We start from the raw sequence: 25,762 nt of genomic DNA on the forward strand, positions 1-25,762 counted from the left end.
GCTTTATTAATAAGAATTTAATTATAATTATTATTAATAATAATAATAACAATAAAGAAAAATGAAGGATTGGCTTTATTAATAAGAATTTAATAATAATAATTATTATTAGTAGTAATAATAATAATAATAATATGTGGGGGGTAGTAAAAGAAAAATGAAAGAGTAGCATTAGACTGAACTTGTACCAACTTTACTTGGTTGCACGAAAAAAGGTAAAAAAAATAAAAAAACATGAATACAAAAGTATGCATTTCTGACCCGGCAGTATCCGTTTTGTGTCTGTACAGTATAGATATAATGACAGTGCTCTGTTATGTTGGTAAATAAAATGGTGTGATGCGTCCTGCGCAAGAACCACAGCAGGAGATGGTTCCTCTAATTGATGCCATTTGCATTTCAAACGCAGCTCTTACAAGCAGCCAGCGGCACAGCGATGAAATCCATGCAAACCGCAGACGTGGGAAAGGAAATGTCAAAATTAGTACACCACTGGGAATATATAGGGGTTACGTTGTAAAAAATATATCAAGTGCAAAGAACTCGCAGCTTATTATTTAAAGCAGGGTTAAAAACTACAGACTCCCAGTGATGAAGTATGAGATAATCCCCCCACTAAATCCCAGATGCACCAAGCTCCGATAAATCAGTGGAAATATGAGGTTACCTAAAATAGTAACAGAAGTTTAAGGCTTAACACACTGTCGCATTAAGTTATGCAGCGCATACAGATGCAGCGGGTTTGTGGAAACGCCACCCAGCAGAGGTGGTAGGGGGTTAATACACCTAATAAAGGAACTCAAGCATGCCTGGGGAAGACATGAGGCTTCTAAATATGAAAGAAAGCCCAGGGATCAAGTAGCGTCTGCGGTTTTACAGCAGATCGGAAATGGGCAGAGTAGGGGGGTCAATTGGTTATTATCTACCATCAAATGGTTTGCTACTATGTGACACCACGTGATCCCTGTATACAGAACATGTACTTGGGAAAGGTGCAGCTGCATGATAGGTTCATTCACCTTTATCATCACACTCATTGCCACTTGTTTGGCATCTGAAACCTACTTTCCACTGCGGCGGTGTAGTGCACTGGTTCTCAACTCCCGTCCTCAAGGGCCGCCAGCAGGTCATGTTTTAATGGATATCCCTGCTTCAGCGTAGCTGGCTCAATCAAAATGACTGGGTCACTGATGGAGCCGTCTGTTCTTAAGCAGGGATATCCTTAAAATCTGACCCATCGGTGGCCCATGAGGACTGGAGTTGGGATACCGCTGGTGCAGCGGACCGCAAAGCAGACGAGAAGGCCGCGTCCATACTGTGCACGCAGCGCGAACAACAGGCCGCGCCTCTATTAGAAAAGCTATAGAGCGATGAGGGTGTACCGCTCACGTGACGTCACGGCCACACCTCCCCGTCGCTGTGGATCTCAGGCCACACAGACAGACAGGCGCGTGTGACGCCATGTCACTACATCCGAGGCCCAGCTGTACACATCAGGATGGGGGGGGGCTGCATGGTGATATGTCTCTTGGGTGCCTCGTTTTACGCAATGAAATTTGATTCCAGATACCCGTTCGTCACCGAGCAACGGGCGATCGTTCGATACAGTGAAGAAGCGTGGCTGATCACACCGCGTTGCTATGAAACCTGTACTGATAAGCCGAGCACATTGCTTTGTATTGACATGGAGCGTACTGCAGCCTTCTGATGGGGTTTTGTCTTCTCCCAATCGGGCTAAGCAGTTAACTCACAACTGGTGTGTGTGCGGAGAGAGATTGGTTTCCCGAGCGACACGGTATTTAAAATGACACAGTCCTGCATTGTGTCACACTTTACAGTCCCAAGCGCTACTTATCAACTTGTACTGGATTTGCAACATAGCGAAAAAAGAAGTAGGCATGTAATAAAATATGCCCGGAGAGGAGCGGGCAGTACTGTATGTATCAGCGCAGGAGAGGAGCGGGCAGTACTGTATTTATCAGCGCTGGAGAGGAGCGGGCAGTACTGTATTTATCAGTGCAGGAGAGGAGCAGGCAGTACTGTTTGTATCAGCGCAGGAGAGGAGCACTTGTTTTTGTAATCCTTCCCCATTTCTTGATATATTGGTCAATCATGCCCATATATATGGGCATGATGTACCAATGAATGGGTGAAGGGTGGGTATAGTGGGTCCGGGGTGGGTGGTTAGGCATCCCGGGTGGATAGCGGGTCAGGGTGGGTTAACCCCTTAATTACTATAGCGTTTTTTAACCGCTACGGTGATTAATGCTGCAGTTCAAGCGCCCGTTTTTTTTGGTTTTTTTTAGTTTTTTTTTTTTACTTCAATAGTTTCATGTGGGCAATCTCTACTTACCTAAAGAACTGCATAGCTGCCGGTCAATTCGTTCTACGTCTATTGATCAGCGAAGTTTGACGACATCTTTAAATATGGGGAATGTACTGTAAATGGTTGCTATAGTAACAAGCATGCTTGTTAAAATACAATACAAGAAAATTGGTCTGTCAAAGTTGTTGTTTTTTAAACAGAAAATGCTAAAAGTATTTTTTCTTACTACAGAACTGATTTATTAAAAAAAAACACACATGCAGGATATTGCTTGAACTGCAGCTTTAAGAGGCTATGAGCCATTAGAATGTATTTATTATGTATTCTTGCTGACATTAGAGGACAGGGATATGCAGTAAGCTGACGAGGATGCCCTTCATAATGAAGGGGTAAGTCGAACTGTTTTTATTTACTTTATTTATGCTTGCTAATGTTGTGATCAATAATGGGCAAATATTCTATTATCCTTATCTGGATAATAGTTATTTTGCCCATTACTGTACTGTATGTGTTTGGTGGGGGGAGGGGGAGGGGTGGGTATTGATTTAAATGTAGGCCATGTTTTATTTTTTGACATACAGGATTGGTACCTCAGGCCTGCGGGGACCCACGGGAACCACCCGAGGACCCCCGGACGCCCACGGTACCACCTGAGGACCCACGGGGGACACCTGTGGGGAAGAACCGGGCGCCCCACAGGTGTGGGGCCCGGCGGACCCGCAGGGACCACTCGCGGGCCCCAGATACCCGTAGGAATTACCCGTGGGCCCCCAGACACCCATGGGGACGACCCGGGGACCCCCAGACACTCGCGGGAAACCCCCCATGGACCCCATTGGGGCCTGCGAGTACCACCTGCAGGCCCACGGAGCCTAGCGGGGACCCGTGGGTACCCCCCAGGCTGGGACTACCAGGCCCCGTGAGCCTAGGGTATTGTGTGTGTAAAATAATAAATCATGGTTTTATGGGGGGGCGCAGGGGGTGGGTGGTGTATTGGTGCTTACTAAATATTTTTAAATTTAAATTGTATTACTAGTGTAGATGAGGAGAGGGTCTCCAGAGCAGAACCGCGTTTGTTTCAGGTCCGGGGACCCCCTACTTCCGGAGATACAGGCCCCGTTATGGGGTGCCGGTATCCCCTATGCACGGTCACGTGATCGGGACATTTCCCTGCATAGGAGATACCGGCACCCCGGCCTGTATCTCGGGAAGTAGGGGGTCCCCGGACCTGAAACCAACGCGGTTCATCTCAGGAGACCCCCTGCTACAATACACAGTAATAACATTTATTTTTTCGCAGAGCAGCGGATCTCTCTGCAGCAAATACAACTTGCCAGGTGAGCCCTTATCGGAGGGCAGGTTCTATCACCGCTGGCAACTCACCATGTTTGGAAATGTTGCTCTCACTGGCATTTGGCCCTTTCTGCATACCGTGCGAGCAACACGGCCAAAAATGGTGAATCAAAACACGCTGCAATTTTTTCTTTTAACTGAGCTTTCTGCATAGGCCCCTATATTGGGTTCCATACAAAAGCAGCCCAATCTACAAATAACCCATGCTTCAAATCATAACAACTGCATTCTACGTTGCCTTATTTCCATAACGTGCAGCTGCTTGGGAAGTAGCGTTGTATATTGCTGACATTGACACATAGACCCAATTCCCCAACCTAAGAAAAAGCAAAACTGCACGGGAGCGATAAGCTTTGACGGATCTGCTAGCAGCATTTTCGCTAGCACTGAAAAACCTCATTTCTAATTATTGACAAAATGCCCTTTTACTGCTAGAGGCCTCATACACAGACAATTACACTGGGTTACTATTGTGATGCAGGAAATAAAAAGGTTTGCCAAAAAAATCACACCTGGCTAGCACTTGCATTTCTTTGAATCAATAACTTAGCAGCTTAATTCTATATATGCCAAAGCAGCCGTCCCGGCCGTTTATCGCCAACAGTCCCCATAAACTTTCATGGGGAATTCAAGCCTTAAAGGGCCCCAACAACCACTTTGACAGATATGCAGTCTTTATCAGAAGGCCACTCTCCTCCAAAGGATGTATGTGGGCAGCCACCTCAAAGATACAATCATGAAAGCATTTTTCTTAAAGCTGCAGACCAAGAAATATCCTACGTGTTTTTTTTTTTAATAAATCAGTTCTGTACTATGAGAAAATGCTTGTAGCATTTTTTTTAAACCCCACTCTGAATTACATTTTTAATGTATTATAATGTAACAAGCATTTTTTGTTTCTATAGCAACCATTTACAAAGTCATATCTCCTTCCTCTTCTGAAACAGGCTCTGGCACACCTCTTTTTTTTTTTTAAAGCCCAGCCCTCTTGCAGTACACCAATTGTATCTAGTGACTACCTGATCACATGATCTTCCCCACAGAACTTTGCGTCTTTGGTCCTCTTCTGCTGCACTGAAGAGAATAGATCGATTAGCAACTTAGCTAATTACTTATCATTGTGTGGATTGTATTGATGCACATATTACAGGGGGGAGAGAAACGGCAACTTGGACTGATGCTATAAAGAAACACCATTATAAGTAAATTAGAAACCAGTACACTGACCAACAGGAGGATAAAACATACAAAGTGCTGGTGGCAAAGACATTAACTGAAGCCATAACCTTGTGCATTCCCAAGACACTCGTTGATCACTGTATCGTTCTGCTACACTGTATGTTGATAGTAGAAGGTCGGCTTTACACACTAATAGAAAATATAGCAGAAATATCCTGAGAGCTGAGAGTTACTGTAACACTTATTGATGTCAATGTTTGGGTGTCCACTGTAAGTCGCGAAGAAGGTACAACCAGCCACGAAACGTTGACATCAATAACCGTTAACCTGGTTGACTCCAACGTTTGCTTTGGTGTTTGTGTCACATTCTCTGCTAATCCGTCCAGCGTTACATAATACGGTGATTGAGTTAGAGATTTACATTTCATGAACATTTGCTGTTACTTGTTTTGCAAGAATTGAAATCCCTTTATTGCCCATCCCTTTGATCACTTACATTGTTTTTCTTTACCATGTCTGTCAATGTATATATACTGCCTGCTGCCTTCCCTTATATCTGCCGCTACCTTTATGTCCTTGGAATAACACAATAATCTCTATAATTGATTCTCATGTTCCCTGTAAAAAGCACCTCAGCCGGCACAGAACAACAACGGCCGCCAGATATATTTTCCTTTTGATGTCTTTCTCCCATTTCTGTTTGTTCAGGGTTATTATATATGGTGCTACACACAACAACAAAGCCAAAGTCCTCCGCAGAATCAATGTCCCTTTGAACATTTCCCAGATTCTTGAGCCGGTGTCCAGATAAAAAGCCCAGTGTGTCCCTTTGTGTCACTAGGTTTTGGATCCCAAAGGTTTCACGGAAATCAATTGGGTTAATGCAGCAATGGTGAATTGTGTAACAAAGGGAGATGAAGGAGTTATTTAGTGGGAAGAACCCTATGGCATACAGTATGTATCAAGAAACAAGTGGTGCCATTTGGGGGCAAAAAACTGTATCTCATATACAGTGGTTGACAAATCACCAAAAAATCTACTCGCCACACAAAAAAATCTACTCGCCACCTAGTACCAAACGTGTGCTGCTTGGGCCAATATTTACTCGCCCGGGGGTTAAATCCACTCGCCCGGGGCGTGCAAATGTATAGGTTTGTCGAACACTGCTAATATATATCAAAGAAAAAATATATTCAAATGAATATGTTTTTTTTTTCTTTCATAAATCAGCAGCAATGATATTGCCCCAGAAATGCCCCCACTTTTTCATTGATGCACAGTCTTTTAAGCGGGTAAACCTGGTTTGAAGACCAGGGTCACCTTGTGACTTTGGGCAAGTCATTTTACCTCCCTGTGCATTTTCGGGGCGTGGGACTCATTATGCCTGAAAAATGTTATGTCAGTGCTGTATATTACATTATTTTTATTACTGCTAATGAGGCTAAGTGTCTCCATACACTTATACAATATTACAAGAAAAGAGGGATATTTGGGCTCAAAAAGGTACATCAAAGTCAGCTGAAGGTGCTAACCTCTAACAGTGTGGCCACTCTGAATACATTGTATCCGTTAAAAGAAGAAGAAAAAAAGGCGTCACACCTAAAAAGTACCTGGATGCTAACCTTAAGATAACATATTTCGAAGGCAGGTATTGAGTTGGAAATTCTCATACCATTTATTGTGGAGTCATGATGAAAGAAAGGTTTCGAGCCATGCAGGGCGTTCGTCAGGTCGCTTATGGCCATTGTCTCTTCCTCGTAGATGGTGAGCAAAGAAGGATGGGTGGCTGGGTTTCTCCTTTCTTCCATGTAGTAACAGAGGAGGCAGAGGGAGTACAGTAGGTGGTATGATATTTTTTATTGGACCAACAAGTCGTTGAAATGTTCCAGGCTTTCGAATCTCTCAGGGTCCTTCATCAGGTATGCCCTGACCCTAAAAGGTTAGAAAGCTTGTAACATATCAATTATAGGGTGGTCCAATAAAAGATATCATACCACCTACTGTACTCCCTCTCCCTCCTTTGTTATTACACGGAAGAAAGGATCAACACGTCCACCCACCCTTCTTTGCTCACCATCTACGAGGAAGAGTTAGTGGCCCTAAGAGACCTGCCGAAGAGCCTAGTCGGGCTCAAAATTTGTTGTCGATGTTCCCAGCATTTTGAGCTGCAAACTGTAACATTAGATAATGTTACCGTACTAATTTAAGGTTACATTGTAGCTGCTGAAGGATTGCTTGAAACTGAAATACGGCCATTATGTTGGGCCCCCAATCAGGATTTTGACAGATTTAGAACCGGAGCACCAAATGATTGCCAGCTTAGGTAAGAATGTAGAATTATACATTGTCACATGCTTTACATATATAAATAAGAAAGGGGGGGATGTAGTCTTGATGCTTTAACAAAGTCACAAGTCTCTGGTTCATACTGATGCTAAAAGGGACAGGAACAAAGAATTGTGAATAACATCAAAGCTGTGAATATGTTGAAATCTACATCACATAGAAGGGAAATGCAGTTAGTGATAATGAGGGTGGAGGCACCGTGGAAGAAATGGCTAACAGTGTCCAATACATGATTAATATGCATTGGAAGTCATACACTTCACATATTACAATATTGGTTCCACCATTGGTTTTACAGCCAATGAATGTAAATGAATCCATCTGCAGATGCAAGACTATCTATCGTTCTGTACAACCACCAGCCTGAGGTCATTCAATATGAATATTATCCATCTTCACAGACTCAGCCATTTTCTGCTGTTGGGTTGAAACACGGCCTTTAGTATAGACTTGCAAACCCCAAACTTGGTTGTGAGCGTTGCCCAACAATCCATCTCTTTGTATTCCTTTTAAAAAGGCTGGGCAGAAATCCTCCGTAGGCCGTGATTATACCGGAAAACGCCTGTGGCATTGCATGAGGCCGCGTGGCTCAAAAACAAAATCCATAAATCCAAGGAAATATACCTGTCGCGGCGTGCGCACCGCCTGGAGCCGCAGGGCGGACGACTGGAGAGGAGACAGAGGATTTTGTTATTGGCTGGCGACGGTCGCGTCATGTGAGCGGTTGAGCCAATGAGGGCGAACCGCTCACGGCCAAGCCCCCCTCTGCCCTGTCTCCCCGTTATAATGAAGATGCTGCACAGCGGAAGCGCAGGGTGATATCACAGAATAGCGCCGCCGCCCTGCAGCACTTGGTATAATCGAGCCCTTAGGCTGCTTTTATAGTAGGCGCACGACGGAGCACAGGGTGTCGCGTGCGCCTGCTCTCGAACCATCCCTGCCTGTGATCTGAGGTGACGGGGAGGAGTGGCCGTTACGTCACAAGGCTGGTTCGCCCTCATTGGCTGAACCGCTCACGTGACGCGGCCGTCGTGCGAAAAGACAAAATAATTTGTCTTTTCAAAAATCTGCCGCGCAGTCGCTCTTTATCGCTTGCACGGTTGCGCGCACTATGGGCGGCTTCATTGCGGTCCTGTATTTTGGTCGCGACGCACGCACTGTCACACTCACTATAAACGCGGCCTTAGGGATGTGTTTTGCCAATCATCCATAAATATACAGAGTAGTTTAGCTCAAAACATCATGGGATCTGGGAAAGTTCCCAGCAGGGACCAAAATGACAATCCACTAATAAGACCCCGTGGTTTTAAATGTTGGTCTTACTACACTCTATAGCTGAGATACATAGTGCTCCCGCGCCCCCCCATGCCTGCTCTCCTCTGTTAGCCGCCCCTCTCCTTACCGGGCGGGGTCGTGTAATTTGATGTCATGTTACCGTGGCAACTGTGACGTCACATGACCCCACGGCGTCATTTGACGCTGTGTTGCCATGGTCACGCGTCTTGGAGCCGGCTAAATCACGGTAAGTGGAGTGTTGCAGAGGCGTCGCATTTAATATAATGCCGTGGGGAAGAGTGCAGGACCTCTGTAACCGCCCGCGGCCCCCCAGAAGAATTTCTCGCCCCCCTCCCCTCCAGGGGGGCCCGCCCCCCAGTTTGCGCATTGCTGACTTAAATAACACTGTAATTTCCTTGCGTTAGTTCCCTCTCCTCTCCTGTCAGTGTCTGGCTGAGTAACGGCTTAAATGACGTCACATTGTGTGAAGATAAGAGAAAAATTGTGTTTGGGAGATTCCAAACAGCAGCAGTGCATCAAAACCACACGCAGAACAACAATTTGATGAGGTGCAGCCTGACAAGCAAATACATTGATAGCAGTTCAGTTGCAGATTAAAAACGTCTTTCTGAGTAACTATTGATCTTCAAACAGTTGATGAATAATTGTTGTATTCTTTGTGTAAATGTAGGAACACTGTGACAAATTGAAAGAGCAGATCTACTGTAAGGCTGGGGCCATAGAGAGGTGAGGAGTTCCGAGCCGCGCTGACGCTGCGCGAAGGGAGCCGGGGGGGGGGGGGGGGGGGTGGTTGGAGGCGGGGCAGTGACGTCGCTGGTTCAGGCTGATTGGATGTTTTCAGTCGACAGCGTGCTGAACAACAGCTTGGCTGTCGGCTGAAAATTCCAAAGCCTCAGCACGCCTCTCCAGGCATCCTCATTGAGGATGCAGGGGCTCAGCGCTGAGCGTCCGCACGGCTCAGCGCGGCCTGTCCTTCTATGGACTCGGCCTAAGTCATGGACTATGAAACCTGGTTAATATATATAAATCCTCTTCATCACAGTGATAACGTAGATAGTAAACTTTGATGTACTCACTGAGTTTTCCTTTGCAGAGTAAACCGCAGCCGGCCTTGCTCCACTCCGGATCCGGCGACAAGTAAAAGAAAAACGGTGTCGGCACACAGCCCAAAACTCACCACGGGTAGGTAAATAGCATAAACAAAATTTAAATTTATTGGCACATGAACAAGATTTAAAAAAAAAAAACCACTCTAACGCGTTTCGCGTCGGATGGTGCTTTGTCAAAGAGTACAGCGCCATCCGGCGCCGAAACGCGTTCAAGTTTTTATTTAAATCTAGTTCATGTGCCAATAAATTTCAATGTTGTTTATGCTATTTTCCTACCCTTGGTGAGTTTTTGGCTGTGCGTCGCCACCGTTTTTCTTTTACTTGTGTGAAGATAACACAGCATTATGCTACGCTAACGTGACATTAAACCTATGCTAATGAGATGTAGCGCAGACATTATTTTTGCATGCAATTAGCTTTGTGGATATTGCCTTAACCTCAGGGAACATAATGTCCGTTCCTGTTTTTATGTAATGTCATGTTATTAGTCCTGATTTAGCAGAGCGTAGTGTTGCTGGGTTGCAGTGTGTCTGAATCCTATCTCTTCTAAAGCAGAGATTCCTGCCGCGATTCGGGTACCACAATTAGATTGTAAGCTCTTTGAACCAGGGACTCTTTACGCCTGCAAAAAAATCTAAGTGCAGTGCTGATTACATTCTGCAGCTGTTCAACAGGTTCATGTGATGTGTTGTATGTTTCTGATATTAACCGCGCATTAAATAAGTTACGGTGGATAAAAAATGACAACCCTCCACCGTACAGTGTAGAGCAAATACAAATCCCACGTGTGGGCACATTCATATCTCAGTCCGGTCTGCAACACTGCCCTTCCCCATTATCTCTGAGCATACAATGCTTTTACTGCAGCCAGGGATTCTGGGTAATAAGGTTGCCAGGTGTCCGGTATTGAACCGGACTGTCCTGTATTTGGACACTGTGCCCTGTAAAGAATGAGAGGTAATCCTGGACATGTATGTGTCCGGTATTAGCTCTCTGGACATTGTGCCTGACCCGCTTGGGGGGGAAAGGGGGTGTGGGATTTCCCTATGTGGAGAGAGAGCAAGGCTGTGGCTAGGGGGCTGGGCAGCTTCCTCTATCCTGATTGGCTACATTACCCAGCAGCAGCCAATCAGGAGGAGGTATCAGGAAATGAGAGGGATGGGGAGGAGAGAAAATGAGAGGGGTGGGGTGGGGGGGGAGAGAAAATGAGAGGCATGGAGGGGAAGGTAATGAGAGTGAAGGGGGCTGAGGGGGGGTGACTGAGGATGAGGGGGTGGTGACAGAGGATGAGGGGAGGGTGGGGTTGATAGTATGACTGCAGTAGGGTGACCAGATGTCCCGGTTTAGCCGGGACAGTCCCGTTTTTTAGGGCTCTGTACCGACTTTTTCGGATGCTGTCCTGGTTTTTAGATCCCGACTGCGCATTCGTGAAGAGCGTGAAGACCAGCAAGCTCCGTTCGTGCATGTGCACGAACGACCGGCAAACGCTGTTCACACATGCATAGTCAGCAAGTGACGATCGCGCGTGACATTTGTCTCGGTTTTTGCCGGGACAAATATGGTCACCCTAGACTGCGAGTATGTTATTTATAAATTATCTGACAGTTACATAATTTTTTCAAAATTGCTCTCCAGGTATGCACCAATTTGCACCATTTCATATGCTAGTTCGTAAAAAAATTCTGGGGAGGGCGCTTTTTTTTTACGAAATAGAATATGAAATGGTGTCAATTGGTGCATACCTGGAGAGAAATTTAGAAAAAGTAACGCAACGGTCCGATCATTTATTAATAACTCTAGTCTAGAGCACTGGTTATGGGAATTATTTCCCTTTCTTTTCTCATTTATAAATAACATTCAATACCTCCCCACCGACTTTTCTGGAACGCGTCACACCTTTCACCATTGCGTCCAGTATTTTTAGAGATGCCACCTGGCAACCCTACTGGGTAACGACGTGCAAATGATCACAAAGTGTCATCTTTTGCTTGATATCCATTTTGACATGGACACCTGTAAATAGCTTATTAGGCCGCGGCTATTACAACTCACGGCTGAGTAAACCGCCGCTGTACAATTCGCCGCCGTGCGCTCCTAGTTCCGAAGCCGCCACTCCCAGTCCAGAGCCACCGCTCCAACGACGAGTGCGGGCTCAGAGCGGCCAAAGGTCCTAGACCGCCCTATAAAGCTGTGTACTGCGGCAGGAATAAGCTTATGTCAATATGAATATGAAAAAGTGACAATGGGTGTTCATTTGCATGTCATTACCCAGAATCCCTGGCTGCAGTGAAGAGATCATAGAGAAATACAGAGTCGGAGACCTCTCTGAGACCTGAGAATGTGCTCACCAGGGAGATTTTTATTTGCTGATACTAACCAATAAGTAACTTCCCTCAATAGCCAAAAACAAAATCTTGAGAAAGGGGGCTTGATTTCCTTATTTCACTGGTAGAGAAACGAGTCGTTTTACCCCAGCATTGTATACTGATAACAAGGCACAGAGGACAACCATTTAAAAGGTGTGGCCTGGATCCCCGCCCACAGAAATTCCAGCGTGACAAAGGGAAGAGAAGCCCTGTAGCATGACTCACTCATACGGTTACCTGGATGAGCTATGTCCAAGCTGTGTTTCCGAAAAATCATGAATGGCAGAGCACGCCTGCACCTTCATCAATATTTACACACGAGTACACAAAGCGGCTCTAGGCATGGACCTCACTTTGATGAGACCGCAAAGGATTTATCTGTCAAGGTTGCCAAAAACCACCAACCATGTGCTAACGGCAGCACTGTTATTTTACTAGAGTACCATGATAAATAAATCCCCTCAAACAACCTGTGGAGAGATGCCCAAAAAGAAGCCCACCTGGGATAGGTGCCCATAGAACTCATTTAAAGGAGCAATTCAAGCTTTGTTTTATTATTGCTTTTTAACATAGGTTTCAAGCGGGGGGGGTCTCCGGAGCTGAACCCCATCCATTTCAACCCCTGGGAACCCCTCTGCTTCCCGAGATATTGTCCTCCGTATTGGGTGCCGGTATCAGGGTCACGCGAGCCAAAGGAAGCGGAACCTAACGAGTTCACAGCTTCCTATTGGATCTTTGAAAACGACGCCATTACGTGAACCCCAGCTAGCAGAGCGGCTACTCAGTTCCAGTCGCCAAGGGCCACCAGCAGGTCAGTTTTAAGGATATCCAGGTGACTCAGTTATTTTGATTGAGCCACCTGTGCTGAAGTAGGGATATCCTTAAAACCTGACCTGTTGGTGGCCCATGAGGACTGAAGTTGAGACCTCTGACTTAGGTCAACCCCTCGTTGAGTAAATAACGGAGTTATGTGGGTCTGGACCAATGTGTTTTCTCCTGGTAAAATATTTTATGAATGATTATATAACGGGATGTATTCCATTCCATTCCCCCTTCCCCCCCCCCTCCCGGAGTGCCAGACCCCCGTGACGTAGTAACGACATCAAACGGCACCCACAGGGTTAATACGCTAGGTTGCCTTGGTTTTCGAGGGGCCTGTTGCTATGACTACTTGGATTGCAAATCTGTGCCAGTTATCGCAAGGCCGACTAAAACAATGCGCTATCCAAATGCAATGGCAAACACAGTTATTATTGAGGCAAACCCCTCCGTGCTGCAGAGATATGATGACATATCACATGAGGTGCTCAGAAGCTTCCTCCTTGGGAGTGGTGCATTGTAAAATAGTAGTGTTTCAACTGCTGAAGAGGGTGTGTGCTTTTACTGCCAATGTAGAATATACATTGGCAGTAAAAGCAATGGAGATACGCCCTTTCCTCTGTCGCTCTACTGCTAAATCAGGCCCTCATTCTCTCCCGTCTGGACTACTGTAACCTTCTACTGCCCTAATCTCTAGCTATACACCTGCCCAACTCTTTCGCTCTCCTCAACAATGTCTTCAGTCTACTTCTTTTGCATCTAAGGCAGAGGGCATGGTCAGCGCTTACCCGCTGAGCCGCGCTGAGCCGCGCTCACGCTTACCAGTGAGCCCCTGCAGCCGCAATGAGATCGGCTTTAGCAGGGGCTCGCGCACGCTTACGCAGGCGTGCCGAGGCGTGCCGAGGCGTAGCTCTTAAAAAAAAAATTTTTTGCGCGCTGAGGGGAGCGATGGGCCGATCACGTGAGCGTTTCGCGCAATGAGGGCGAACCAGCTCCGTGACATCACTGGCCCGCCCCCAGATACGCCCCCGAACGGCGCGTGGACTAAGGCCAGGGAAAGCACCCGCTTTCCCTCAGCCTCCGCGCGGCTGAAGTCCCTATGGACTCAGCCTAAAGCCCTCTCCCGCTTAAAACCTTTCTTACTCACTGAGCCACGACTCTGGATTGTCCTTCCCCTCAAAATTTATTGCATTTTAAATATCGTTTATAATTTTACTTACGCGCTTTTTTTTTTTTTAAGCATTGGTGTTGACAAAAAGTTATAATTTTACAAATTTGAATATAAGCCTACATAAATTCCACACGTATTTCATTCACATTCAGTTACTTTCAAATCAAAACGAACCCCTGCGGTTTTAAAGCAACGAAAACATATTTCAAATGTGTTAATTTCACAAATACCATTATTGTTAAAGTGACGTTGTTATGAGACACACAGTATAAAGCAATGTTCAAACTACACGTAAGTATGTTTGTTGCTTATATTCAGTGAAAACATGGCTGCAGAATGACTCCTGTGATTTAAACTCTATTTTGTATTATAACTTCTATGTGGTATTACCTTGCTAAATTACAAATAGCTACAAATAGCCTGGTGTAATCAGCCGCCCCATGGCACTTACATATGCCGCCACCTCCATTCTACCGCCCCTACTCCTTCTTCCGATTCGTCACCAAAGTGACGTCACACGGCGTCTCGTTGCCGTGGTAACGTGGCGTCACTTGACGCCGCGGCATTACGCTGACGTGGCAACGAGACGCCGTGTGATGCCACGTTCAGCGACGTCATTTGACGCTGCGAATCGGAAGGAGGATGAGGGCGGCAGAAAGGAGGCGGCCGTCATATGTAAGTGACTTTCCATCAGGCCCGATAGGCCTGAGTGCGGCAAATGTATATGGGGGCGGACATATTCGCCCCCCCCAAAATTTTGCCACCTTAGGCCCGGGCCTAGTCTGCCAGTGGGTGTAATTTCACTGAAGTACAAGCACAGATTATGGGAAAGGAATGTTGAGGGTGACAATAGTTAATAAAAAGCAGAACTTGGACAGGGTCTTTAAGATAGGTATTAGAGCAGTGTTTCCCAACCCGAACTCCTGCTCTGGGGTTCAGTGAGAGGGTCAAAAAAGGGCCCGCAGGATTCCCCTGATCTCCCAGAGAGGAGTAAGCAGGGCAGTGGTTAGGGTGCTGGGCAGTTTCCTCCACCCTGATTGGCTGCTGCTGGATAATGCAGCCAATCAGGAGGTGGTGCCTTGGGGGGTGTGGCCAAGAAGAGGAGGACGCAGCATGAGCAGTAGAGAGGTGAGGCTTGGTGTGTCTTCTGTGACTGTCTCTGCCCCCTCTGTCTCCTGTGACTCCTGTGACTCTGTTCTGTCTCCTGTCTCTGCCCCGTCTCCTGTGACTCTCTGCCCCACTGTCTCCTGTGACTCTCTGCCCCCCTCTGTCTCCTGTGACTCTCTGCCCACTCTGTCTCCTGTGACTCTGCCCCCCTCTGTCTCCTGTGACTCTGCCCCCTCTGTCTCCTGTGACTTTCTGCCCACTCTGTCTCCTGTGACTCTCTGCCCCCTCTGGCTCCTGTGACTCCGCCCCCTCTGTCTCCTGTGACTCCGCCCCCTCTGTCTCCTGTGACTCTCTGCCCCCTCTGTGTCCTGTGACTCTCTGCCCCCTGTCTCCTGTGACTCTGTCCCCCCTGTCTCCTGTGACTCTCTGCCCCCTCTGTCTCCTGTGACTCTCTGCCCCCTCTGTCTCCTGTAACTCTCTGCCCCCTCTGTCTCCTGTGACTCTCTGCCCCCTCTGTCTCCTGTAACTCTCTGCCCCCTCTGTCTCCTGTAACTCTCTGCCCCCTCTGTCTCCTGTGACTCTCTTCCCCCTCTGTCTCCTGTGACTCTCTTCCCCATGTCTCCTGTGACTCTCTACCCCGTTTCCTGTGACTCTCTGCCCCCTCTCCTGTGACCCTCTGTCTCCTGTCACTCTCTGCCCCGTCACTCTGTCCATTTCTTCTCTAACTGACTGCCCTGCACTGAGCACTGTGATTCGGGGTGCATCAATTGCTCCGTTAACATCTGTACGCCCAGAGAAGGCCATTTCTGTGCGCCCAAAATGTCTGCCGCTGAAGGTGCAGATAGACATTGCAGGCTAGTACAGGGGTGCTCAACTCAAGTCTTCAAGCCCCCTCCCCAACACAGGTCAGGTTTTCAAGATATCCCAGCTTCAGCACAGGTGGCTTAATCAGGCTTCAGCACAGGTGTCTCAATCAGAGGCACAGTCTTTGACTGAGCCTCTGACTCTGCTACCTGTGCTGAAACAGAGACTGATTGAGCCAAGACTGATGTCGTGGCGCCGCGTTTTCATGACAATATGGCGTCTCGGCGACAAAGGCGCCCCGTTGTCTTGGCAACTTGACGCCGCACTGCCATATGGACGGGTTGCAGCGGGAGATGCAGGGAAGATATTGGAAGGATGCCAGAGGACGCCGGGAGACGCCAAAGGTAAGCTACATTTAAAAATGTTGTCTCCGGGTTGGCAACCCTAGCTAGTACACAGGCCCCACTGAATACTGTATCTTTAGACAGCACAAATTCAATACGCATGGAAAAGTTCCACACGTCGTTTTGTTAACGTGTTTTACAGAAAATAGCAGAACTCTCCCCCACACCCCCCCCCACGCTAAATTTCTTAATACACAGTGATAGCCTTTTCCTTCAATGCTTTGTCTGAAAAACAGAGCCAAGAAGATAAGAGCAAACCTTCAAAAAGAAAAGCTATTTCAAGTCCTTTGTTTGCTTTTCCCATGGGCATACAGTATGTTATCAAGTCCTAGCAGCGGGCTCGAGGAACAATCGCCTTATCAAAATATTAACTTGTTGTTTTGTAAATTATTGCCGAGTGTGATAATCCATGTTAAAAGAATCTGAGTCTGTTTGCTGCTAGACTGCCCTGCAATGAATACCCCTGCCTCTAGTGTCTAATATATCTAGTTATAGAAATCTCTATAGTAGCACTCCACAACATGGTAAACTGACTGGGTGAAACCACAACAAACAGTAGCATACAAAGGAAAAAAACAGGCACGCCAGGACTTAAACAAAATATGTCATATTTAATGAAATGCAAATTTTGTTTAAGTCCTGGTGAGAGAGATCAGTGGTTTCCAACCTTTTTTTGGCTGTGGAACCCTATAATTACATTGTGAAATTCTGGAGAACCCCAACCCTCTCTAATAGCGCGTCTGAAACCAGATGCATTGTAAGGAACTCCAACCCTCACTAACAGTGCGTCTGAGATCAGATGCATTGTAAGGAACCCCAAACCCTCTCTAATAGCGCGTCTGAGATCAGATGCATTGTAAGGAACCCCAAACCCTCTCTAATAGCGCGTCTGAGATCAGATGCATTGTAAGGAACCCCAAACCCTCTCTAATAGCGTGTCTGAGATCAGATGCTTTGTAAATTCTTCTGTATTTGGTACAATTGACAAATGACCGGGGAACCCCTGTTGAAAAACATTGATATAGATATTGAACCATAGAGGGCCATTTATCAAAGGCTGCTGGCTGCAAAACTGGGGCAAAAATACTGCACTAGATTTAGCAAAGAAGAAAATTACAATTGTTTTCGATGGGAATGTTTTTCCTTGTTAAATTTGGTGCAATTTTTTGGGCCCCAGTTTTGAAGCCGAGAGACATTGATAAATGACCCCCATAGACATTGGTGGCAGATAAGAGCCACTTGGCCCGCCCATTTTCCTGTCTGCTGTGAAACCTCAGAACCTATTTGATCCGTGGATTTCTTTCATATTTAAGATAGCTTTATGCCTATGCCAAGCATGTTTGACTTCCCTTGCTGCATTATCTCCTACCACCCCTGCTGGGAGGCTATTCCTTGAATCCACCTCCCTTTCCTGAGATATACAGTACAGTACACAGACACACAATACTGCCAGCACTGGCCAGTACCTAGTCATCCCAAAGCTACTCAGTGATTGTTTTTAAATGCTCCTCGTGGTCCATGAAGTTGGGTTGAAGATGTCCTCCAGGCTCCAGCAGTGGTGAAAGTGTGACGGTACCAGAGGGGGCGCCACTAAATTGCTATTGCCAAATGACCACTAAAATAATAAAGGACAACTGGTTAATAACGGTATATCTTCCCTAATAATAAATAATGAGACTACTAAGTGTATATCTTTGTATACACCGAGCACAGCGGCGGTCCATTTCCTGCCGCTATCCCCCGCACACTGATATCTTCATCGTCATTATTGCCATACACAGCATGTGATTCCCCCCTCCACCCCCCCAACAGGTCAGGTATTAAGAATATCCCAGCTTCAGCACAAGTGGCTCAATCAGTGGCCCAGTCCAAGACTGAGCCACAGATTGAGCCACCTGTGCTGAAACAGGGACTGATTGAGCCACCTGTGCTGAAGCAGGCATTGATTGCGCCACATGTGCTGAAGCTGGGAGATCTTGAAAACCTGACCTGTTGTGGGGTCTTGAGGACTACCCCTGTTCTGAACATAATCTATTAAAAGAACTGGGTACTGTACTGTATACTGCGTTCAGTAATGCGTGATGAGAGCCACAGTATTTTGACATGCACTTAGGGACTTGTAATGAAGACTCACTGGCAGGGAGGATCTGAGTCGATACAGTGTGTGGTTACATAATGTGGTTGTTGCTGGGGTTATTGGAAGCCCGATCTTGTTTTTACAAGACCTAGAAAACATGCAAGCCCAATAAAATCCTCCTCCGTCCTATACCCGCAGACATTTCAGCTCAGGAATATGTGTACGACGAACGTATGTGTTTTAACTACTGCAAAGTAAAGGGGACGGTCAATTTATTTCATTTTTTTTTCTGAATAATAATCAAGGTTAATTTACATTATGATCTAGGAAAGAACATTATTTGCGCTCGGCGGTCCAAGGGGCTTAATAAAAGCAGTTCCACTGTGTCTGACTTAGAGAGAAAAAGAAAATCTACATGTATGAGGCGTGAGGCCTAGGCTGGACTGTATGTGAGAGAATTATATTTACATCTTAAAAATAAGAAGAGTTTAAAAAAAAATGTAAAACTTAATTTTTCTTGAAAAATAAAATAGGTGTGTACGCTTGTAAATAACAAAAAGTAGTGGTCATTTGTACCCCCTAGTATCATCACACAGCGATCTTAGATTGTGCTTCTGATTTACATGTCTACAGTATGGTATGTATGTATGTATGTATGTATGTATGTATATATATATATATTCTAAAAAAAAAAGGGATCAAAATACCAGAACAACACTAGAAAATCAAAACAATAAAGCTTTATTTAGTCTAAGATGTGTATGTGTATGTGTATGTATTATACTGTATATCGTATAAATATCATTTTTTTTTAGTCCCATTTTGTTACTCACTGTAGGTGGGAAGCAGGGGAGCTGAGACACACTATTTTCAACTTCAGGGACCCCCTGGATCCAAAGATCCAAAGGTAGTGTCCTTGATCGTCCCCTCCAGGGAAAACAAAATGGCTGCTCGAATCCATCCATTACGCAGGCCGATAGGACACCGCAACATCAACCATTGGCCCGTGCGTCACATGGGGCTTTTAACTATGCGGCACCTACCCGGGGAGTATTTCGGGAATAACAGAGTCCCCGGAAGCCGATATCACCGCAGTTCAGTTCTGGGGACGCGGCCTGCAGCTTTCAATTACATCCAAGCTATACAGACTCCAATCATACTTAGTAAATACTAACACATTTAGCAGTTTTATAACACTGTGAGGCCTGTGTGCCAACATATTTATTTTAAAAAATGTCAGTGCTAAAAAGTATTACGCACCTTCCAAAAATGTGAGTCACATTCATGAAGACTTCATACATAGGAGACGTAATTTGCTGCTTGAAATTATTTTGGACGCAGCGCTCATTGCTGGTTTATTCAATTTAAATAAAAACGATACAGCTCAACCCCCTTATAACGCTGTGCTTGGGGTCCAAAGAATCACATCGCGCTTTTAGCGGATCACGTTAGAAATAATGTACAACTGTATGCATTGTACAATAAAGTATTTAAGATACCAATTATCGTGTTGTAAAGTATTCATAGATATGAAAATTGGGAGCCACGCTTGCATCGCGTTATAAGAGGATTCGCGTTGTAACGGATCACGTTATAACGGGGTTGAGCTGTACATATCTTTGATCGAGTACTGGTAAATATCAATTATTAGTGTAATACTGTTTAAAAGCCATAGTGTCAAATAGCTTTATATTTTCTTAACCTATATAATTAAATATCCACGCTGCGTCAAATAAATGTTTGTTTTTATACATAGTGACTTCATTCTGCGCTAACACTATTAAGAGTCTATTTAGGGTTTATTTTCCTTTTTTGGGCGCCCAGAAACATAATTTTTGAGTAAATATTATTTACATCTGCACGGTTAAGTGCAGGCCATTCCTGTGCGCCAAAATATGAATGGAGAAGACTAACGCTGCTAGAGTGGCGCACAGAAACGACGTTTGACGTGATCCGCCCATATATCTATAATGTGTCCCACGCCTACACAATTGGGAGCCGTCCACAGCCCCCCAGAGTATTAAAATTAAGAAATCTTATTGAAGCCCTCAAAATACAAAAATGGAAATAATCTTTTGTTTCTATTTAACTTTTTACTTTTTGTATTGTGATGACTTGAATAACATTTTTTTTTCTTTTTAATACCCTGGAGTGCTGTGGATAACCCCCCTTTTTTTGTTGTTCATCGGTTCCAGGTCGCTTGAGTTGGTTAGCGACAGATCTACGCGCCTCCAGATGAGCTAAGTGAATAATCTATCGTATCATTTTGAGTGCCCTGGACAAATCCTTTTGCTTGTGTAATGTATCATATGCATAAATAGTTTCTTCATGTCTGACCGCAGAACATATAGGAGACAATAAATTAATTGTAAACAGTGCATCAAAGCTGCAACCTATTATTTTTGGGGGCAATTACATTAAATGCATTTCAGCGTCTTCATGTAGCTGTTTGCCATGAGAATTTATTTTTATAGACATCATAAAGAATCCATGCACACGGTAACTCTACATTTAAATGTGTAAAAACACACTGGGTCCTGTGTACTAATTGTTTCATATGGCCTTTTTGGTGCATATTTAGGGATGGGGAATCTTATTTGAAATTACGCTTGTGTGCTCTTATATACCAATCCTGGGGTTCTCAGCTCCAGTTCTCAAGACCTCCCAACAGGTCAGGTTTTAAGGATATTGCTGCTTCAGCACAGGTGGCTCGTCTGAGCCACTCATTGAGCCGCCTGTGCTGAAGCAGGGGCTGATTGAGCCACCTAGGCTGAAGCAGGGGCTAATTGAGACACCGGCGCTGAAGCAGGGATATCCTCAAAAACTGACCTGTTGGGGGGTCTTGAGAACTGGAGTGAGAACCCCTGTACTAACCTGAAATGTCTCCACTTAGCGTCAAACATTATTTATTTTTTTCTTTGGCGTACCAAAAAGGATGTTTCTGCGCCCCAAGGGAGAGAGTGCATCAAAATATACTTAACGTAAACCCTAAAAGGTCTGTTTTTATTCAATATTAACATCATTATACCGCATGTTACATTACGGCGTTTTGTACTACTTTTTTAGCACTAAAATGTTGACGCACATAAAAATTCAAATATGATTTTAGCAGATAAGTCCCAGCGTGGCCTTCCATTTTAGGGACAGTTGTCAAGGCAACGAGACGTCTGTCTTTTCACACTACAGTTTTACCAAAGGTGCCGCATACAAAGGAATACATCTTCTGCCACTTGCATCTCATGATACAACCTCCCATTCCACTGCTTTCCATCGCAGACAGAAATACACACGCCTGGGAAACGTGTTATGTAAAAGGTTTAACTCTTTCAACGCGACGCGCAGTGATGTTTTTGTAGTGAAGAATGGTCCTGGGACCCCCCAGGCGACAAGAACATGGTCATAACATTCATTTATGTTTCGACAACAAATAATCCCGCTTCAAATCAATACATGGGATAGATTACGCCTGTATTCCCCTCCCACTTGTATCCCAGCCAGATCCTAATCATTGCATAATTATTGCATGCATGGTGATCTGTATAATCTAACTTATTTCTGATGAATATTCTTCTGAATGGGAAATTCTCCCCCTCCTCTGCTTCTGTTTCCATGGCCAGCTTGCTTCCTCCCCCCTTGGGAATAATTAACGCTTTCTCAAACCACAACCTTCATGACATCTACAAGCTCCAGTAATTCTTCTGACTGCCGGGTGAGGACAAAAATGGTACATCCCTATTTACGTCCAAGATTGATTTCTCTGCACCTTTACAGGGTTTGTTTTGTTTAGTTGGACAGCTCTCTATTATATGCTTGTACAGCGTAATGAGGCCATAAAATAGGTAAACAAACATGTCATAAATTGAAATTCTATGATCCACCAGCCAACCCTTTATCACTGGCTCAACCACATCAGCCAATCCTTTATTGCTGGCTCAACCACCCAAGCTCCGTTGTTGTTTCTGTAAATGATAAGTCATTAGCCATGTTGACAGCAAACGTATAAGCCGTCCTTCGAGTCCTGGGTGGCATATCTGTCTCAATAATGCAGCAGATCATCTCTATGTTGGCGCCTCCATCTTTTTTTTAATGCAAGACAGGCCTTCTGTGCCTTATGCATGTAAACAAAAAGCACACCTTAGCAAGAGGCATGACGGACCCGACACCTTTGACAGCTCTTGCCACTGGAGGGGAGCGAAGAGCATGTCGTCGCTGGCCGTGAAGGAGTTAACACGTGACATCTGGTAGAGCTATTCCGGTGGCCTTTACAATAAGAGGAGCTGGGAAGGGAGTGCAAGACCCCAAGCAAACCTTGTATCACTTGCAGGCCCATCAGACAAGGAAGGGTTAATATGGCGGTTAAGATGTTGAAAATGTATGTGTCATGGAAGGATGCTTTGTGATTTACTGGAACACTATACAAAAACATACACAGATGTTGCTCAATTTGGATTATGTATAAATATAAAGCCCTGAAGAAGTTCACACTGGGGACAGGAACGCTGGCTCTGTGTGCAATTTGGATGAAATAAAATAATTTTTGCCCTTACTTAGTGTTGTGCCGGTAGTATAGATCACATGTGATCTTATTTTGAATATATATATATATATATATATATATATATATATATATATATATATATATATATATATATATAATCAACAAGAAACCCCATATAGTGATTATAAAATGAATAGGAATTGGGTTGGAATAGTAACTGGGAGAGATGGATAAATGCTCATATCTACCACACTGCTTTATTTGAAAGCGGATTTATTGTAGCTTAAATATAACTAAGGGGGTTGGCTTAGCTTTTTTTTTTACCCATTTACCATACAAAAACACTGTTGTGTGTGTGTGTGTGTGTGTGTGTGTGTGTGCGTGTGTGTGTGTGTGTGTATATACACACACACACACAACAGAAATACTGTACACACACATAAAGTGCTGTGCAGACCAGAATGTACAATGACGCTCTAGTTTGCGAGACACGGGTAAATAAGTTACCTTCTGACAGTATGATAAATATGTGGTACATAAAAGGTAGAGCAGCCTGCAAAGGATTGCATACACTACCAATAAAGCTATAGGTGAAGAGGAGGACAATGGGTTTTACCATTGTTTTCTCCCGCAGCTTCTGTGAGGTTGCTGGAATTCTCTCCAGTACAAAAGACAAGTGAGAAGTTGGACAAGAAGCTGAAACATTTTCTAGGGTTTGTTTAAACCTGTAGGTCATGCAACTTAAATACAACATGAATAATGAATAATGAATTAAGGGAGACACTAATCCAAAGTAAAAAATAAGAAATTGACCACATCTTCTTTCGTGGATAAACTAGTAGTATCCTTTAAGGAAAATGACTAGTAACCACCTGGAGACGCCCAACCAGACCAATATTTGGGATGTCAACTCATAGATTAATAAAGGGACGCTTTGTTTTTACAATGCGTTGATGCCCCCCAGCAACTAAGGTGTTAACCACCGTAAAGGTCAAAACCTGGAATGGAATAACATCTGAAGTTAATAAGGAGCCAGCTAGTGAACCAAAGCACCCTTGATCTATAGCAGTATTTTTTTTACCTTTGTTAAGTAACCCCTTAATTAAATTGTGAAATTCTGCGGAACCCCAACCCTCTCTAATAGCGTTTTTGAGATCAGATGCATTGTAATGAACCCCAACCCTCTCTAATAGCGCGTCTGAGATCTGATGCATTGTAAGGAACCCCAACCCTCTCTAATAGTGTGCCTGAGATCAGATGCATTGTACGGAACCCCAATCATCTCTAATAACGCTGATCTATTCAGCACTTTTACAATTAAACTTCCAAGACATTAATATAGTTGTGGGCTAAACTCTTTAAGGAATGTTACAGCCACTTTCAGAGCACCCACAGATCCACAAAAGGGTGCTAAGCTTTAGGAGTAAAGGCGTGCTAAAGCTTAGCACCCATTTGTGAATCTGGGCCAGAGAGAGAGATTCTTTTCCCTGCCCTTGTACAACAGTGACACAAGTGACCAGAGTGGGCACAATTGCCTGCTCTGCCAATGACACACTTAAAGCATCTTGTAATAACATTGCTACATAGTTGCTGAGGTTGAAACAAGACATTAATATCAACCAGGTCCAACCCTTTATGTTTTATTAATGATGAAGATAATATTAATAATTTTATATATATATATATATATATATATATATATATATATATATATATATTAATATTAATAGTAACATATGTTGGCAATTATAATAATAAGTACATAATGAATTATTGTTACTCGTGCACTTATTCATGTAATAGTTATTTAATACCAAATGAATGATTATAATATAATCATTCACAATGAATCCAGGAAATGTGATAAATACTGACATTAACATCATGAATACTCATCCATTTACAAATATGACACATTATTCATTGATATTCAAAGTGGCTGTGGTGTATGGTAGCTACTGTGAGGTCAACCCACTCTTGCTTTTGCCCATTACCCCAAAATGCACCTCTGGTGACAGCTGGGTGTCACTGTGCTGCAGTGACCAGGAGCTGCCAGCTGTGCTAATGGAGCATCCCTCCTCCTCCTCCTCCTCACCAACCCCATCACCAACACAACAGCAATCTAGTGTGTGCACACACAGGTACCCTGCCATGCATGTGACCACATGGCATGATGCTGATGGGGGGCAGCCACCTACCTCCTTCTTGACAGTCTTCAGCAGGGTCTGCCGGGTCTCTGCCTCTGCACAAGACAATTACAATTAATGATTGCATGCATGACCTCCACCCTGCCCCTTGCTGATAGGCTTTGTATTGGTCTCAGTCCCCTCCACCCCCGGGGGTTTGTCCCCCCTGCTCACCTGCTGTCCCCATTGCCATGTTCGCAGCTTCTCTCCTGCTCTCTCTCTCTCTCTGCAGAAACACCAGCAGCTGCCCGGGAGGCGCGCGCACGCTCTTCCCCCGTGACGTCGGAGCGCGGGCACGGCAGGGCGAGGGGAGGACGCGCAGAGGTTGCGCGCGCTCGTGGCGGAGCTGGCCGACACACACTCTCTTTTTCCTCTCTCATCTCTCTCCTCTCTCTCCCCCTTCTCACCCCCTTCTCTCCCCCTTCTCTCTCTCACTCGCCTTCTCTCTCCCACTCGGCTTCTCTCTCCCTCCCTCTCTCCCCCCCTCCCGCTCTCCCCCCCTCCCGCTCTCCCCCCTCCCTTCCCTCTCTCTCCCCCTCCCTTCCTCTCTCCCCCCTCCCTTCCTCTCTCCCCCCTTCCCTCTCTCCCTCCCCCACCCTCCCTCCCTCTCTCCCCACCCCTCCCTCTCCCCCCCCTCCCTCCCTCTCTCCCCCCCTCCCTCTCTCCCCCCCTCCCTCTCTCCCCCCCACCCTCCCTCCCTCTCTCCCCCCACCCTCCCTCC

The 25,762-nt window shown here is 45.2% G+C and overlaps 1 protein-coding gene across 2 annotated transcripts in view; it reads right to left on the minus strand.

The window, feature by feature from the left end:
- Window positions 1-25,319, minus strand: part of SGSM1 (small G protein signaling modulator 1) — a 152,870-nt gene extending 127,551 nt beyond the window's left edge. For both annotated transcript variants that reach the window (XM_075568735.1, XM_075568736.1), the window contains exons 1-2: window positions 25,216-25,319; window positions 25,054-25,097 (exon numbers count right to left, since the gene is read on the minus strand). In XM_075568735.1, coding sequence (XP_075424850.1) covers window positions 25,054-25,097; window positions 25,216-25,234 — 63 coding nt within the window. In that variant the 5' untranslated portion in view covers window positions 25,235-25,319. The remainder of the gene's footprint in view (window positions 1-25,053; window positions 25,098-25,215) is intronic.
- Window positions 25,320-25,762: the final 443 nt, after the last annotated feature.

The sequence above is a fragment of the Ascaphus truei genome, chromosome 13, assembly GCF_040206685.1.
Source record: "Ascaphus truei isolate aAscTru1 chromosome 13, aAscTru1.hap1, whole genome shotgun sequence".
Classification (NCBI taxonomy): Eukaryota; Metazoa; Chordata; class Amphibia; order Anura; family Ascaphidae; genus Ascaphus; species Ascaphus truei.